Source organism: Mirounga leonina, unplaced genomic scaffold, assembly GCF_011800145.1.
Source record: "Mirounga leonina isolate KUSES-001 unplaced genomic scaffold, KU_Mleo_1.0 Mir_101664, whole genome shotgun sequence".
Classification (NCBI taxonomy): Eukaryota; Metazoa; Chordata; class Mammalia; order Carnivora; family Phocidae; genus Mirounga; species Mirounga leonina.
This window is the reverse complement of record NW_023270175.1, coordinates 20,665,512-20,681,915: the sequence shown is the minus strand read 5'-3', so window position 1 is coordinate 20,681,915 and position 16,404 is coordinate 20,665,512. Positions and strand designations below refer to the sequence as shown.

Here is a 16,404-nt window from a genome sequence, read left to right as displayed (position 1 = left end):
TGAGCCACCCAGGTGCCCTGAAAGAAATTTTATTACTCAAGGAACCTCCCTGGAGAGCAGGAAAGCAAACAGGTCTGGGTTGGCTTGTGAGAGGAAGAGAAAGTATGCTGGGCCTTTAGGGTCTAGAGGATGGGACTGGGGAAAAGCTTCCCTTCACGGACTGTAGATTTGCAAGTTTAAAATTTCATGCCTGTGCCAAAGGAGATGGTGGGCAGGCTGCAGAGTTGACAGTTTTAAATGTCTCATCAGCACCAAAGGAAGAGGCCAGCTGGAGAGTTGCGAGTTTTAAATTTCCCACTGACAACAAATGAGAAGGCACTGGGCTTTCCTATTAGCCTGTCCAGAAGTGGGGAGGAATCTATGAATGCCCCAAGATTTTGGAACTTTTAACTTCCCATAGTTGTTATTTTGATTATTCTGTTTTTCTTGTAAAGCTTATTTTCAGGACCAGTAGCAAAGTGTAGTATAGATGAGAAAGAAGAAACTAACTCAAATAGAAGAATTGGTAGGATTCAGTGACTGACTGAATTTACGTGTGTGTTCAGGAACTAATGAAGCAAGATTTTAAGTCTGTGTAATTTGAGAGCGGGACCCCTAGTGCCATAGACCTTCTGAAGGTCTACTGGGAGAAGAAATTTTTTTACTCTTCAGAACACACATGTTTAGAAAATGTTTGTGCAAGCAGTATCTTGACAAATGTTTTTATTGTAAATGTATATTTTTCTTAACATTTTAATAACTATTATAGACATCTATATGCCAAGACTAACGGAGTTGCAAGCGAAGTTATATTATTTAAAACAAATTTGGTGAAATTAACCAATAATTCAAATAATCTGACTTTTATTCCTTTTACTCATCTGGTTTATGTCTTTGCCTCTCAGGTACAGTACTAATTTTTATTGGTGTTCCTGTCTCTTACACTCAAGAAAGACCCGGAATTCACATTTTCAAGGTGTGCAGCCCAAATTTCAAGATTGCAACTCAGGTCGAATAATGGATTCACTGAGGAGATCGTCATCAGCGTGGGACCCTTACCCTGGCCCTCCCCCCGCAGCCCGTGGCCCAGAGTGCACTGCCAGAGTGCCTCTGCCTTCGAGAAAGTGTAAGACCACGCACATGTCCGCGCCGCCCTTCCCGGTCTGTTAGAAAAGAAACCCGGATGTGCACGGGCGGGGTGGGGGGGGGGGGAGGAGTTGGCGTCTACCCATGAGGCAGTGCGCGTAGTTATATACTTTTCCCTTGGTCTGAGGCGCTCATTCCGCGCTGGGAGTCGCCGCGGCTGCCGCCGTTTCTGTGGCCGCCGCCTAGTGTCTTCGCGCTCCTCCCTTTCCTCCTCCTCTTTCTCCTCCTCCTTCGAGTCCCAGTCAGGGCGACCTGCTCTGCTCACGGTAAGTGATCCCCCGCCCCCGCCTGCTTCTCGCTGAAGCCGGCAGCGGCTCTGCCACACGGCCGTGGCCGTATCGCTCTGAGGGTGGCGGCGCCGGCTCGGCTCTGAGGGGGGCAGGTTGAGGGTCCGGATGCCGGCGTGTGTTGCTAGGATCGCCGAGGGAGCGGGGGAGGGGACGAACTTGGCGGCGCGGTGGCGGGTGGGCCACCATCTTGCGCCAGCCCCGGCGGGGGAGGGATCTCGGAAAGGTAGCTGCTCGGCGGCTGGGTTTGGCGGCCCGCTCAGGCCGTTGGCCGGGCGGGCCGCCGCCGCTGCCTCCTCACCAACCGGGGCCTGTGCGTCTTGTCAGTCCTCAGCCTGGTTTTGGCTTTTCTTTCTGGAGGCAACTCCCTTTGGTCTTTTGTATATTTGATACCAATGTTTGGTGAGACCCGCCCACCCTCAAGTCTCTTCAGTCTTAAGAGACCACAGAAGGTTCTGAACTTTCTGGCTTCTGGGCCTCTTGGGCCCCTCCTTTCAGTCCTGGTTCCCCCATCCAGGTTACTGGTCATTCAGTGCTGATACCCTTGTTCTTGCCAAAGGGACTGTGCTGTGCTGCTCGTTGTAGAAATCGTGCTCCATTCAGTTATTGTTTAGAAGAGAAGAGCCCTAAGGAGAAACGTGGAGTTAGATACACAATTTTATAACAGTGAGCTTTGCACGTTTTGCTTGGATGGAAAAAATTATTTCATTTTGAGGTTTTATCCTTCTCTAGACACAGAGGGAGTTCCTCTTAAGTTATCTCAGTTTTAATGCTTTTTTAAAGGAGAAATCATAGAAGAAAATGTCAAGTGAGCCAGGTTCTGCAAGCACAGGAGATCTTCATCTAAGGGATTGTCTTTGTTTGCAAAGATTTTTTAGTTGTTTTTTTTAAATCTGTGAACTTAAAATTTGCCTTTATTGTTTTCTGGTTTGGACTGAATTTTAATGTGTTTTTGTGCCATTAAAAATAAAATTGAAACCAAGAAATAGAGTTTCAAACTACAAAAGTCTCCTCTTAGCATTTGTGAAATGTCCTGATTTGGGGGTTACTGTAAAAACTCAAGCTATCTCCTTAAGCAGAAACTTTACTGAGCTTATGAGGGAACTGGTTTGCTTATAAAATTAAGTTAGGACTGTGTGCCCTTGGTGCTTTAACATCGGTACAGATTCCGCTATAATTGAGTCTTTCATTTGTATAGTCATTGATAATTGGTCCTTTTAAGGTGCTGTGGAGTGTTGGTAGAACTGTTTAGAAGGTGAGAAGACAGCCTCAAGGAGAAGACTTTCCCTGAGGCGACTTGGATAGGAAGTGATAGAACCAGTTCTTGAACCTAGGTCTTCTGACTTCTCCAATGCTCAGTTCACTGTATCATGCCCCACTTCTAATGGGAATGAGGTGGTCAAGGAGAATAAGCAAGGACACTCACCTAAAAAAATATAGGAGCTATTTTTCAATTTCCCTTTCCTTTATATTTTCATTTTTAAGACTTAATATCTTTTCAACTTTTTAGTATTTAAATGATATCGTTATTATTTCCAAGCATGTTGAAATGTTGAAGAATAGCCCATTCTTCCAGTAGCTCATTTTTCCATCAGAAAAAGTTGTGATGTTGAAGGGCTCCAAATTTCAGCTTCCCTGTTCAACCCATTTTCCTCACTTAAGTTTTCTAGTCCAATCTGATTTCTTCATCCCAGTGTTTTACTACCCAGCACCAGCATTTTTAGTAAAAAAGGAGACTTAAGTGGAAAGAGTATATAATTCAGTATCCTTGCTTCTCTACCATTTGTTTTCTTTATTCAAGAGGACATTTAGAGCCATATCAAAAAAATTGTTGTTGCTGTTGTTATACTAACTGGGCAGGAAAAATACTTAGCTGAAAAGTGATTTTTGTGAATAGAAAGTAATCCATAGTTTTAGTGACTGGATATAGGAAACATATTGAAAACATAGTTTGTTGTTTCAAAAGTAACTTTTCAAAGAACAGAAATATTTGTGATATATTCAGTAATTAAATATATAACGCTGAATATTTTTTCTCTCCTCCCGCTTCAGAGAGGGACTTGAAAATGTTTGGTTTTTATAAGGTTTTAAATAATGACTCAGGAAGACATGGTTTACTCAGTAATTTGTATCAAAAATGTGTTTTTGATTCATTCTCTGCAAAGCAGTTTTATTTTAAGGAGTGGTTTTATTAACCCTCAATATGTCAAGGAAAATAGTGATCCCTATGTATCATCTGGATAAAATGGACCATTTTATTTTATTTTTTATATTTTAAGTCCTTTTACAAATAATTTACATAAAAATAAAGAAATAGTGAAATCAACTTTATTAGATATTTAATAAGGATTGAAACATGGTGTACTTTGTATATATTTAGCTGATAAAAGAATCTGATAAAAGAATCCAGCTGTCTTTTATTAAACAGATATTAAAGACATTTGCAAAAATGTAAATCAGTGCCACTCTTCTCATTAAATTTTTTGTTTTAGAAAATAGTTATTTTCATTAAAATATTTATATGAACATGTAATGGGCTTATTACTTTAAATAAATTAATACATATTTAATTTTTTCTCATTTTCAATTTCTATTATGGTAAATATCAATAGATATAATCCATATAAACAAGCTCATTTGGGTCTTCAGGTTTGAAGAATGCAAAGAGGTCCTGAGACATCCTGAGATCAAAAAGCTGGAGAACTACTGGTCTGGTGTACGTTATTGGTGACAACATCTTAGCAGTTCTTTACATGAACTAGGATTTTGTTTTCCTTTAGTGTTTATATTCATCAACTTGTAATATGACTTCCATTAAAGAAGGAAAAGTTGAGTAAAATAATGTAAAGTACTGTACAATAATTTTTCTTGTGCTTTATTTAATCTTCCTAATAGTGCTGCAAGGAAGATACTACTGTTTTTACTTTACAGGTAGTAAAACTAAGCTCAGAGAGGTTGATTAAACATCCTGTAGGTTTGGCAATCAGAAAGTGGTAGATTCAAAATTCCCAGTTATTCAGCCCCTATGTCAAGTGTTTTCATCATTGTACTCTACTCTTTTACTTGACATTTTCCACAGTGGATGTTTTATCCCTATAAAATGTGAATTAATTAATAATACTTCCTGAGATTAGTAATTAGTGATTATAGAATATCTTATGAAACTTATATAAAATATTTATTATATAATTTGGCTTTGAAAAGCCAATTATTTTAGCCTTTTTTGCAGATTATGCCTTCTACATATGAAGTGCAATAAAAACATTCTTATAGGTAAAATCTTTACCTTGAGTATGATATAAAAATTACTTTGCAGAAAGTAAATTTTATAGCACCCCACCCAAAAAACTAACATAAAAGAAAATGTTTTAAAATATAAGCAATCTTGGGGCGCCTGGGTGGCTCAGTTGGTTAAGCGACTGCCTTCGGCTCAGGTCATGATCCTGGAGTCCCGGGATCAAGTCCCGCATCGGGCTCCCTGCTCAGCAGGGAGTCTGCTTCTCCCTCTCCCGCTCCCCCCTCTTGTGCTCTTTCTCTCTTTCACTCTCTCTCTCAAATAAATAAATAAAATCTTAAAAAATATATATATATATAAGCAATCTTGGCAAAGTATTATGCTAATGAACCTCAGTTGTAGTGTCAACTAGCTACTTTCCACAAATAGATGAAATCTGAATGTCGACAGAGGGGAAAAAAAATGAAAACCTAAATAAAATAAGGGGGAAATAGGAAAATTATTAAAGAAATATCTTCTCAAAATATGCCAGGACTTCATGTGTTCAGACTTGAAAAAAATAATTCCCACAATATAAAAATTTCTTAAACAAAAAAAAGATGATGAGCCTAAGTTTTCCTTCTAAATTATATGTGATTTGTTCCCAAAACCTGGTTTGAGAGTTTGAATTGTTTAGGTGTCAATGAAATTGTCTAAGGAATTAAGGTATAATCCAGTGTTCCTTTTTTTTTTTTAAGATTTTATTTATTTATTTGAGAGAGAGAATGAGCTAGAAATAGAGCATGAGAGGGGGGAGGGTCAGAGGGAGAAGCAGACTCCCCGCTGAGCAGGGAGCCCGATGTGGGACTCGATCCAGGGACTCCAGGATCATGACCTGAGCTGAAGGCAGTCGCTTAACCAACTGAGCCACTCAGGCGCCCTAATCCAGTGTTCCTTGCATTTGAGTACTGTAGCAATTAATTTCTGTTATAAGAAAACATTTTCATAGACATCTTCCTACTTAAAATGTTTAAAATATTTCTAGAGCTCTTACACAATCATAAAACAAAATCAAAACTATAAAATCAATGCTATTGGAATTAACTTTAATACATTGAGTGAATATACATTTTGATGAAACAAAGTCACTGCCTACTTGTATTGCATTTTTCATACCTATCTAAACAATGGCAAGATTTTTCTATTTGAATCTTTTAAATACCATCATTTTTATAGCTAACCATACTGTCATTTGTCCATTTAGTGCAAATGCATCATTTAGATATTTTCTTCCTATGTTCTTTAGTTTGTTATTAGCCAGCAGCAGTAAAAGTGATAGTACTTGATGAAAATGCAGTAGTAAAGACAGACAAAAACAGCAGTACTGATATGATCCAACAATTCCTGCTTCTGGGTATTTATCTGAAGAAAATGAAAACACTAACTCGAAATAATATTTGCATCCCCATGTTCATTGCAACATTATTTACAATAGCCAAGAGATGGAAACAACCAAAGTGTCCATCATTGGATGAATGGATAAAGAAAATTTGGTGTATAAATATAAAATGGACTATTATTCAGCCATAAAAAGGAAGGAAATCCTGCCATTCATGACATGCATGGACCTTGAGGGCTTTATGCTAAGTGAAATAAATCAGAAAGACAAATACTGTATGATCTCACTTACATGTGGAATCTTAAAAAAAGGGGAGGGACTTATAGATACAGAGAACACATTGGTGGTTGCCAGAGCTGGGGTGTGGGATGGACGAATTTGGTGAAGATGGCCAAAAGGTACAAACTTCCAGTAATATAAGCCTTGGAGATGTAATTTATAGAATGGTGATTACAGTTAATAAGACTATTGTATATTTGGAAGTTTTTAGATAGCAAAACAATATATTGTTTTAGATAGAGCACTCTTGCACCATCCGCATTATCTTTTCCCCAGAGGTCTATTAGTTTGAAAAATATGGGGGTAATAAGCCACTGGTAAGTGTATTATTACTCTTGGATGCAAGTACCAGAAACCTCGCTCAAGGTGGATTAAACCAGAAATGAACAATTATTCCTCCTCTTAACTGAAAAGTCTTAATAGTTAATTAACTTCAAGCATGGCTAGCTTCAGGTATTTAATGGTATTATCAGAACTTGAATATCTCCCTACCCTACTCTTTCTCTACCCCAGAATCTTAAGGCTTTTCCATTTTCTTTGTTGGTTTCTTTCTTAGACATTCTTTCTCCACATAGTGACTCCATTACTCCCAGGCTTATATCCTACCAGCTTATTATTTTTCTTAACAGCTTTATTAAGATAAAATTCACATAATAGGGGCCCCTGTGTGGCTCAGTTGGTTAGGTGTCCGACTTGATTTTGGCTCAGGTTATGATCTCAGGGTCCTGGGATCGGATTGAGCCTAGCATTGGGCTCCATGCTCAGTGGGGAGTCTGATCAAGATTCTCTCTCTCTCCCTCTCTCTCTGCCCCTCCCCACCCCATGCTCTTATTCTCTCTAAAATAACTAATCTTTAAAAATTTCACATAACATTCAATTCAGCCATTTGAAGTATACAATTTAATGGTTTTAGTATATTCACAGTGGCATGTAACCATCACCACAGTCAATTTAGAACATTTTCATCACCCCCAAAAGAAACGCCATATCCACTAAGAGTCACTCCCCACTTTACCCCCAGGCCTCCCAGCCATAAGCAACCACTACTGTACTTTCTGTCTTTATGAATTTGCCATTTCTGAACATTTCATGTAAATGAAGTCATATAATACATGGTCTTTTTGACTGGCTTCTTTCACTTAGTATGTTCCCAAGGTTCATCCATGTTATAGTATGTATCAGTATTATTGCTCTTATGACTGAATATTATTCCATTGTATAGGTATATCACATTTTGTTTATCCATTCATCGGTTGGCATGTGGGTTGTTTCCACTTTTTGGCTATTATAAATAATGCTGCTATGCACATTCCCGTGTATAAGTTTTTGTATGGGCATATGTTTTCAATTCTCTCACTTGGAGTGGAATTGCTGTGTCATATGGTAACTATGTATAACTTTGTGAGTGACTGCCAAAGTATTTTCCACAGTGTCTGCACCATTTCATATTCCCACCAGCAGTGTATGAGGGTTCCAATTTCTCCATATCCTTGCCAACACTTGTTATTATCTGCCTTTTTTATTATAGCCATCCTAGTAGGCACGAAATGCACATAACATACAATTTACCATTTTAACTATTTTAATCTATTAACATTTTTTGAAAATTTTGTAGAATTGAACTCTTAAAAGATAGGTGAATTTTAAATATATAGAAACTGAAACCATAAAATATCTAAATAGTAGTTATTATTTATACAGGCCGTCTCCAAAAACTGGATTGTATTCCAAGAGGTCTTTCATTAGTTACTTGGAATTCATTTTTCCCTCATAGGAACAGTGTACTAACATGGGCATAGTATCTCTACCTAAGTCAATAGCTGAAGTGGAGAGTTCTTTTCTGTTCTGCCTATTTTAGTGCCAGCTCTGAGTTGCAGAACCTAGAGACCCTCTGGAGCTGCTATTACGGGAGCTTTAAGATCCTCATTGCACGTTTTGCTGGGTATTCCATTTCTTTGACAGATGACTTACTTCCCATATAATTCCTTGCATTGTCACCAGAACTCTGAAATTATGACTTGAGAGTTTTTTTGTGGTGATAGTTTTGGAGGGCTTGACTACTTTATTGGATAGTGCAGCTTTAGGTGAAGTTATGGTTCTAATGGCATCTGAAGATTTCTGACTTTTTAGAGTGTTTATAAATGTACCAATTGAAGCTCCTTGGTGGCTGTTACAGGCCTCAGAATTCATCTCTGTAGTCATAGGCAGTGGATATGACTTGTTTATATAAACTACATGTATGTTCAGTTCTAATTTCAGGCTATTTGTGCTAATAGATATTTTATGTGAGCATTTAATAAAAGTGTTATACATGAATCTCCATAGGCTATGCAGTTGTGACTCTTAAAAAAAAAACTTGTGTTCCTAGTGGCAGTAGGTCTTTAATACTGAGCAAGAATTGACATGTATTTTTCTACTTGACATATGCAGTACCTTAATTCTAGTTTAGGGAGAAATAGTAACTATTCAAATAATTGAGTTAAAGAGATTTGAATAGTCAAACCTCAGGACATTTACTTAAGTACAGAATTCACTTGAGATCCTTGTGATAGTAATTCAAACATTCATACCAGTAACTTCTTCTGGAGTTAAAGTATGTTTTTTCCTTTGGCCTAATTCAGTCTAAATAATTTGGAATTGGAAAAAGCAGGAAAGCTTGCTTTTATCAGTCTGAAAATAAAGACAACTGTGAATTCCTGCTTTAAAGAAAGCAATTCAAAAACAATTTTTGATAATGTTTAATACAACAGCTTTTTTAAAAGCCCAAAGAACTGTAGATATATTAGACTATAATCTTCTGAAGGCAAGGACTATGATTTATTCATCTTATTTTTTCCCTAGAACTGAGAATATCACTTTGAGCACAGAAGGCAAGGAGTCATTATTTTTTAATGAATTAATCTATAATGAAGTTTATCCAACTGATTTTCTATTCCTTGCAGTTAGTGTTAATAAGAAATAAAAATATATAAACTAAAACTTTTTTGTATGTGTTTTCTTGTAATAATTACATTTATTTCTGAAATATGGAGAATAAGTAACGGTTAAAGATTAATGTCACTTAGCATTTCAAAATTGAGATTGACTAAAACATGTAGTACAAGGTGATTACTCATATTTACACAGAGGTACTTTTCAAAACTTATTTGTAATTTAACAGTCCATCAGATTTCTTCGAGTAATAAATGCTTAATACATTTCAGCATTTTATTTACTAAATTTGCATTTACAATTAGGTAAAGTCAGTAGCATGTGTATATCAAACATATCAAACTCAAAAGGTAAGCTCTTTGTAGGAGAAAATGATTAAATGTGAATGCATTTAACAAATCCACCCTAATAGTAGGTATCTTTATCTTATAGGGCAGAAAACTAAGACTTAACTTGCTTTCTTCTCTGGAGTCATATGGTGAGTTTGCTGGAGATCAAAATTAGACCCAAAGATTTCTGAATCCCAAGTTTCATGTTTCAATATTTGGTGTTAAAGTAACTCATAAAATTGATTGATGTCATGTGTTGGTGCTTAGGTGACTCTGCAACTTGATGGACGACGACAACCCTTTTCAATCAAAAAGTAAGTATTCCTGCTGCAAGTGATACTAGTATGCGTGGCTTTTGTACTGATGACCTTCCTTTGTGAGAAAAGGTAAAAGAAACAGAAGTATGCACATTTTAAAAGAACACTTAAATTTATTAAAGTAATACATGCTCATAGTAAAAAAGAAAATATACAATAAAAATGTCAGTAAAGTAGAAATGAAGTGTTTCTTCCTGATCTCCAGAGATAACTACTATTATTGGTTTGGTACACATAATCACAAGCTTTTTTCTTTTTTTTTTTAATTTAAATTCAATTAGGCAAGGTATAATACATCATTGGTTTTTTATACAATGTTCAATGATTCATCAGTTCAGTATAACACCCAGTGCTCATCACATCACATGTCCTCCATCCTTAATGCCCATCACCGAGTTATCCCCCCACCCACAAATTTTCTTCTATGCATAGTCAGAAATTTTCTAAATAAGACCATACTATATATGCTATTATGTGCCTTTAAAATTTTTTTACTCAACAATCTATCTTGAATATATTGACAATGGCAGTACCCCGTTAAAAAGAATGAGGAAGATCTATGTGTCAGACATGGTATCAAGACCATGGTATCAACATAGATATAAATTATTTTTTTTATTATCTGTATACATGAGTGTCCCTCATTTCTTTTTAAATTTGGCATTGCCTGACTGCCTAGTTTCTTAGTTCACTGATTGTCATATTAAGTGCTGATGCTTATCCAGTAGACTACTATGTATAGGAGGAGATACAAAGGAAGAAGAAAATAAGTTCTTCACTCTTCCTTTGGATCTTACTTTGGTGTTAGACGTGTACAGTAAAGAAACACACATTAAGAGGGGTGTCTGGGTGGCTCGGTGAGTAGAGCATCTGACTCGATCTCAGGGTCATGAGCTCAAGCCCCACATTAGGTGTAGAGCTGACTTAAAAAAAAAAAAACACATTAAGAAATAGTGAGCAATTTGAAATTATATATAGTAAATCTTGAACTATATGGTATAGAATGCCAATGTAGTAAAAGGTGGAAGACAAACAAGGTCTACTGGTTTATTGAGGAAGTTGTAACTGAACCAAGAGTTGGGAATTAAGATTTTGTTGAGTATTTGCTTGAGGTTAGGTTAGGTACTTCATATGACATTTTTCTCAGTCTACATTGCCACTTCTATTAGGTAGATATTGTACCCATATTAGAAGTAAGAAAACATGCGGGCGCCTGGGTGGCTCAGTTGGTTAAGAAGTAAGAAAACAAGATCCAAGTAATTTCTCCAGAGTCACGTGATTAGAAATGGTGCAATGGAGATTTCAGCTATTCAATTTGATGTCAAGTCCATGCTCCTTCTACTATACATGAATAACGTGGACAATATAAGGTAAGAAGGAAGAATATTTTAGATAGAATAAACCCTACAAAGGAGGACTCCAGGGGACACATGAGGATGGTGTTTTCAAGTATTCAGAATATGCAGATGCTAAACTGTGAGTTACTCTTAATTATTTGACTTAGACCATTCTGTATATGTGTTTTCGAAGTAAAGTTAGAAAAGAAAGTTCATAAAACTGGTTACATTTGGAAGGGTGAGAAGGTTTTTGTTTTGTTTTGTTTTATGGTAAGTAGACCACTAAACATTAAACAACATTATGCCAAGAAATGATTTTGGCATACCTATATAGATGAGGAAATTAACTTTAAATAATTTTAAAAGAATAGTGCCTATTTGGGTTTTTTTTTAAGATTTTATTTATTTGAGAGAGAATGAGAGAGAGCATGAGAGGGGGGAGGGTGAAAAGGAGAAGCAGACTCCCCACTGAGCAGGGAGCCCGATGTGGGACTCCATCCTGGGACTCCAGGATCATGAGCTGAGCCAAAGGCAGTCGCTTGAACCAACTGAGCTACCCAGGCACCCAAATGGTGCCTGTTTGTTATGGTGTTTCTTTTGTAAGCCATCCCCAAATCATTGTTTTCACACATGAATTTTGAGTCAAAATTAAAAATGACATTTAATCTAGTAAAATTACCTTTAGAAATGATTGCATTTAAAAAGTAAAGATATCATTGTCTAAGAAAAACAGATGATTATTGTCTAAGCCAGAATCCTGGAATTATTATTTTGTTTCTTTTTAGTTGTTCCTCCACCTACATCTCACTGCATATATCTAGTACCACTTGTATCCATCCCCATTGCTATTATATTAATTTAGGGGCTCCCTTAATACTTTTTTTAAGATTTTATTTATTTGAGAGAGAGAGAGCGTGCGAGCACAAGTGGGAGAGGGGCAAAGGGAGAGCGAGGAGCAGACTCCACTGAGCAGAGAACCTGACATGGGGTTCAATCCCAGGACCCTGGGATCATATGACCTGAGCTGAAGGCGGTTGCCTAACCAACTGAGCCACTCAAGCACCCCCCTCAATACTTTTTTAAAAGCAGAACAATGCATGCATAATTGTAAAAAATAATCTGAAAGTTATAAAGTTGCATAACCACAGTTTCTTGAAGGGTAAGAGTTTGAGAGTGGTGTGCATGTGTTCTGGGCTTGTTACTCCTTGTTTTTGCAAGCCATTCACTTTCAATATTTTAGCTTTTTTTCCTAATAATTTCCATATTTCTAAATTTAAAAAAAAATTTTTTTAAGATTTTATTTGAGAGAGAGTGAGTGAGAGAGAGAGCACAAGCCGGGGGGGAGGGGGAAGAGGCAGAGGGAGAAGCAGACTCCCCGCTGAGCAGGGAGGCCCAATGTGGGGCTCGATCCCAGGACCCTGGGATCATGACCTGAACCGAAGGCAGATGTTCAACTGACTGAGTCACCCAGGCGCCCCTCCATATTTCTAAATTTTTAAAACACATACACATACTCCTGTCTCTTAAATCATCATTTTCTTGCCATTATCTAATTTTTCTATCAACGGAACATGATGATTTTAGTTTTCTTACACTTACTCCTCCCTCTAAGCATCTCCCACTGCATTTATATCTCAGTTTTTGGTTAAATCATATTAAATGTTTTTATTGTAATGGCCATAATAAATATTGTTCACTGATGAGTATAGTGCTATGGTATTAATATGTTATGGATATATTCCCTTTTTCTCTTTTTTGTATATACCCAGATATTCAAATTTTTAATTTTTTAAAATTTGCTAAATTTTATTTTTTATTGAAGTATAGTTGACTGAATTTGCTAAATTTTATTAAAGTCTATAGCCAAGTCTTCTTAACCCCTTCCGTAGCCTCTTAACTCAATTTTCTACATGGTAAAACTTGCCAGGTAATCTAACATTTTAATTTTTGAATCTTTGTGTGTGTGTCTGTCTGTCTGTGGTTTCCTGGAGACATTCCTCCTGGGAGTCATGTTCTCTTGCCCTATTCTGGCTGGTTGTTATCTAGACCTATTGAACAGCTATTATCCTGGGACTTTTCCTTTGTCTTTGTATTGTATTGAATGTCATGTTTTCTGCATTCTGTATCTTTCTCCTTCTTAAGTCCCATATTTTGGTGGATTCTTCCTAAGAAAGGGTGAATGGGGGGGTAAATTTTGTGTGATGTTGGTGACCTTTATTTTTGATGAAAGAATATGTACTTCATGCTTGATGAAAACCTTGGCTGGTCGGTATAGAATTCTAAATTGAAAATTATTTTCACTAATACTTTTGAAAGCATTATTCTAACTCTCTCTCTCTCCTGCTGATTTTAGGATAGTTTCCCTCTCCAGCATTCTCAAGTCTCATGAGAGATTCCTCTACTGTAGACTTTTTTCCTTGATTTTTGTGCTGGGTCCTGGTAGGCCTTTTCAATCTGGACATTTGTGTCCTTTAGAACTAGAAATTTCTTTTGTATTTTTCCTTTGATTACATCCCCTTTCTTTTTTCTCTTTTTCTGGAACTTTTATTAGGTGAATTGTACCTTTGAAATTGATTTCTAATAATCCCATCTATTTAGTGTATATCTATTTTTTGTCTTTTAGTTCCACTTATGGGACAGTTATTCAACTTCGGCATTTGTGTTTTTGGGTTTTTCTTTTACTGAATTTTGGCTGTCTTATTCTTAAACTTTTATTTTCTGAGTGTTACTTTTTATAACATACGTTTTATAACATTTTATAACATTTATTTCTCTAAAAATGCTAATTACATTAATAACTTTTGCATTCTGTACCATCTCTGTTTTCTTTAAGAGCTTTTAATCTGTTTTATTGTTTTGGTCTTTCACATTGGAGGTTTAGTCATATTTCTGGTATTCACTGGTTGTCTATCCATATTTAGGAGGCACTAAAATGCTTCCTCAGAATTCTGAATGCTTGGTCAGTATTAGTAGGCTGGTGGTATTCACAGTATGTTCTTTGCTTAGTTTCTTCAGGTGAGAAATGTCTAATCTTTCCTGGGATGGAATAAGCCTCACTTAAGTCCCCTATTTTCATTCTTGCACTTCATCCCTGCTTTGCTCTGTGCCTGGTGTTTATGAACCTAGTTCAGTTTTTCTAGTGTATCTCCAACCTGTTGCCTCTTATTCTTAGCTTACCTCCTTTTTGTTAACATAAAAGTTTATGGTTTTTTTTTTTCAGATATAGTTAGGTACAATCCTTTAATAGATATATTCTGTTCATAAAACTGAAACTGCTTTTGATTGGATTTGATTATTCTTTTTTTAAGTTTTTATTTAAATTCCAGTTAATTAACATACAATGTAATATTAGTTTCAGGTATACAATATAGGGATTCAGCACTTCCATAAAACACCTGGTGCTCATCACAAGTGCACTCCTTAATCCCCATCACCTATTTCAACCATCATTCCCAAACCCCCCCTGCCACCCCCCACCCCGCTCTGGTAATCATTGGTTTGTTCTCTAGAGTTAGGAGTCTGTTTCTTTGTTTGCCTCTCTCTCTTTTTCCCCCCCTATGCTCATTTGTTTTGTTTCTTAAATTCCACATATAAGTGAAATCATATGGTATTTGTCTTTCTCTGACTTACTTCACTTAGCATAATACTCTCTAGCTCCATCCACACTGTTGCAAATGGCAAGATTTCATTCTTTTTATGGCTGAGTAATATTCCACTGTATACACATACCACCTTTTCTTTATCCATTCATCAGTTGATGGACATTTGGGCTGTTTCCATAATTTGGCTGTTGTAGATAATGCTGCTATAAACATAGGGGTGCATGTATCCCTTTGAATTAGTATTTTTGTATCCTTTGGGTAAATACCTAGTAGTGCAATTGCTGGATCATGGGTAGTTCTATTTTTAACCTTTGAGGAACCTCCATACAGTTTTCCAGAGTGGCTGCACCAGTTTACATTCCCACAAACAGTGCAGGAAGGTTACCCTTTCTCCACATCCTCACCAACACCTGTTGTTTCTTGTGTTCTTGATTTTAGCCCTCTTGACAGGTGTGAGATGGTATCTCATTGTAGTTTTCATTTGTATTTCTTTGATGATCAGTGATGTTGAGCATGTTTTTACGTGTCTGTTGGCCATCTATATGTCTTCTTTGGAAAAATATCTCTTCATATCTTTTTTTTAAAAGATTTTATTTATTTATTTGACATAGAGATAGTACAAGTAGGCAGAGAGGCAGGCAGAGGGAGAGGGAGAAGCAGACTCCCCCCTGAGCAGGGAGCCCGACGTGGGGCTCGATCCCAGGACCCTGGGATCATGACCTGAGCCGAAAGCAGACAACCTTAACCGACTGAGCCACCCAGGCGCCCCATCTTTTTTTTAAAGATTTTATTGATTTGTTTGTTAGAGCACAAGTAGGCAGAGCGGCAGGCAGAGGGAGAGGGAGAAGCAGGCTCCCCATTGAGCAGAGAGCTCGATGCGGAGCTCGATCCCAGGACCCTGGGATCATGACCTGAGCCGAAAGCAGACAACCTTAACCAGCTGAGCCACCCAGGCGCCCCTCTATTCATGTCTTTTGTCCATTTTTTAATTGGATTGTTTTTTGGGTCTTGAGTTGTATCGGTTTTTTATATATTTTGGGTACTAACCCTTTATTAGGTATGTCATTTGCAAATATCTTCTCCCATTCCATAGGTTGCCTTTTAGTTTTGTTGATCGTTTCCTTCACTGTGTAGAAGCTTTTAATTTGATGAAGTCCCAGTACTTTATTTTTGCTTTTGTTTCCCTTGCCTCAGGAGACATATCTAGTAAGAAGTTGCTACAGCTGATGTCAAAAAGATTACTGCCTGTGTTCTCCTCTAGAATTTTAATGGTTTCCTGTCTCACATCTTTCATCTATTTTTTTTTTAAAGATTTTTATTTATTTATTCATGAGAGAGAGAGGCAGAGGGAGAAGCAGGCTCCCAAGGAGCAGAGAGCCCGATGCGGGACTCGATCCCAGGACCCTGGGATCGAGCCCTGAACCGGCTCCCTGCTCAGCATGGATCCTGCTTCTCCTTCTCCTGCTCCCCCTGTTTGTGCTTTCTCTCTCTCTGTCAAATAAATAAATAAAATCTTCAAAAAAAAAAAGTGGTCCAGTTTCATTCTTTTGCATGTTGCTGTCCAGTTTTCCCAACACCATTTGT

At 37.1% G+C, this 16,404-nt stretch overlaps 1 protein-coding gene across 2 annotated transcripts in view; it reads left to right on the top strand.

Moving 5' to 3' along the window:
• The first annotated feature begins 1,270 nt into the window (after positions 1-1,270).
• The window catches only part of ZNF280C (zinc finger protein 280C), a 60,684-nt gene continuing 45,550 nt past the window's right edge, over positions 1,271-16,404 (top strand). The window contains exons 1-3 of one of the 2 annotated variants that reach the window (XM_035008599.1): positions 1,271-1,391; positions 9,668-9,713; positions 9,832-9,878. In XM_035008599.1, coding sequence (XP_034864490.1) covers positions 9,848-9,878 — 31 coding nt within the window. In that variant the 5' untranslated portion in view covers positions 1,271-1,391; positions 9,668-9,713; positions 9,832-9,847. Of the gene's footprint in view, positions 1,392-3,975; positions 4,129-9,667; positions 9,714-9,831; positions 9,879-16,404 lie in introns of those variants that run through there. The other variant, XM_035008607.1, reaches the window with a different exon arrangement.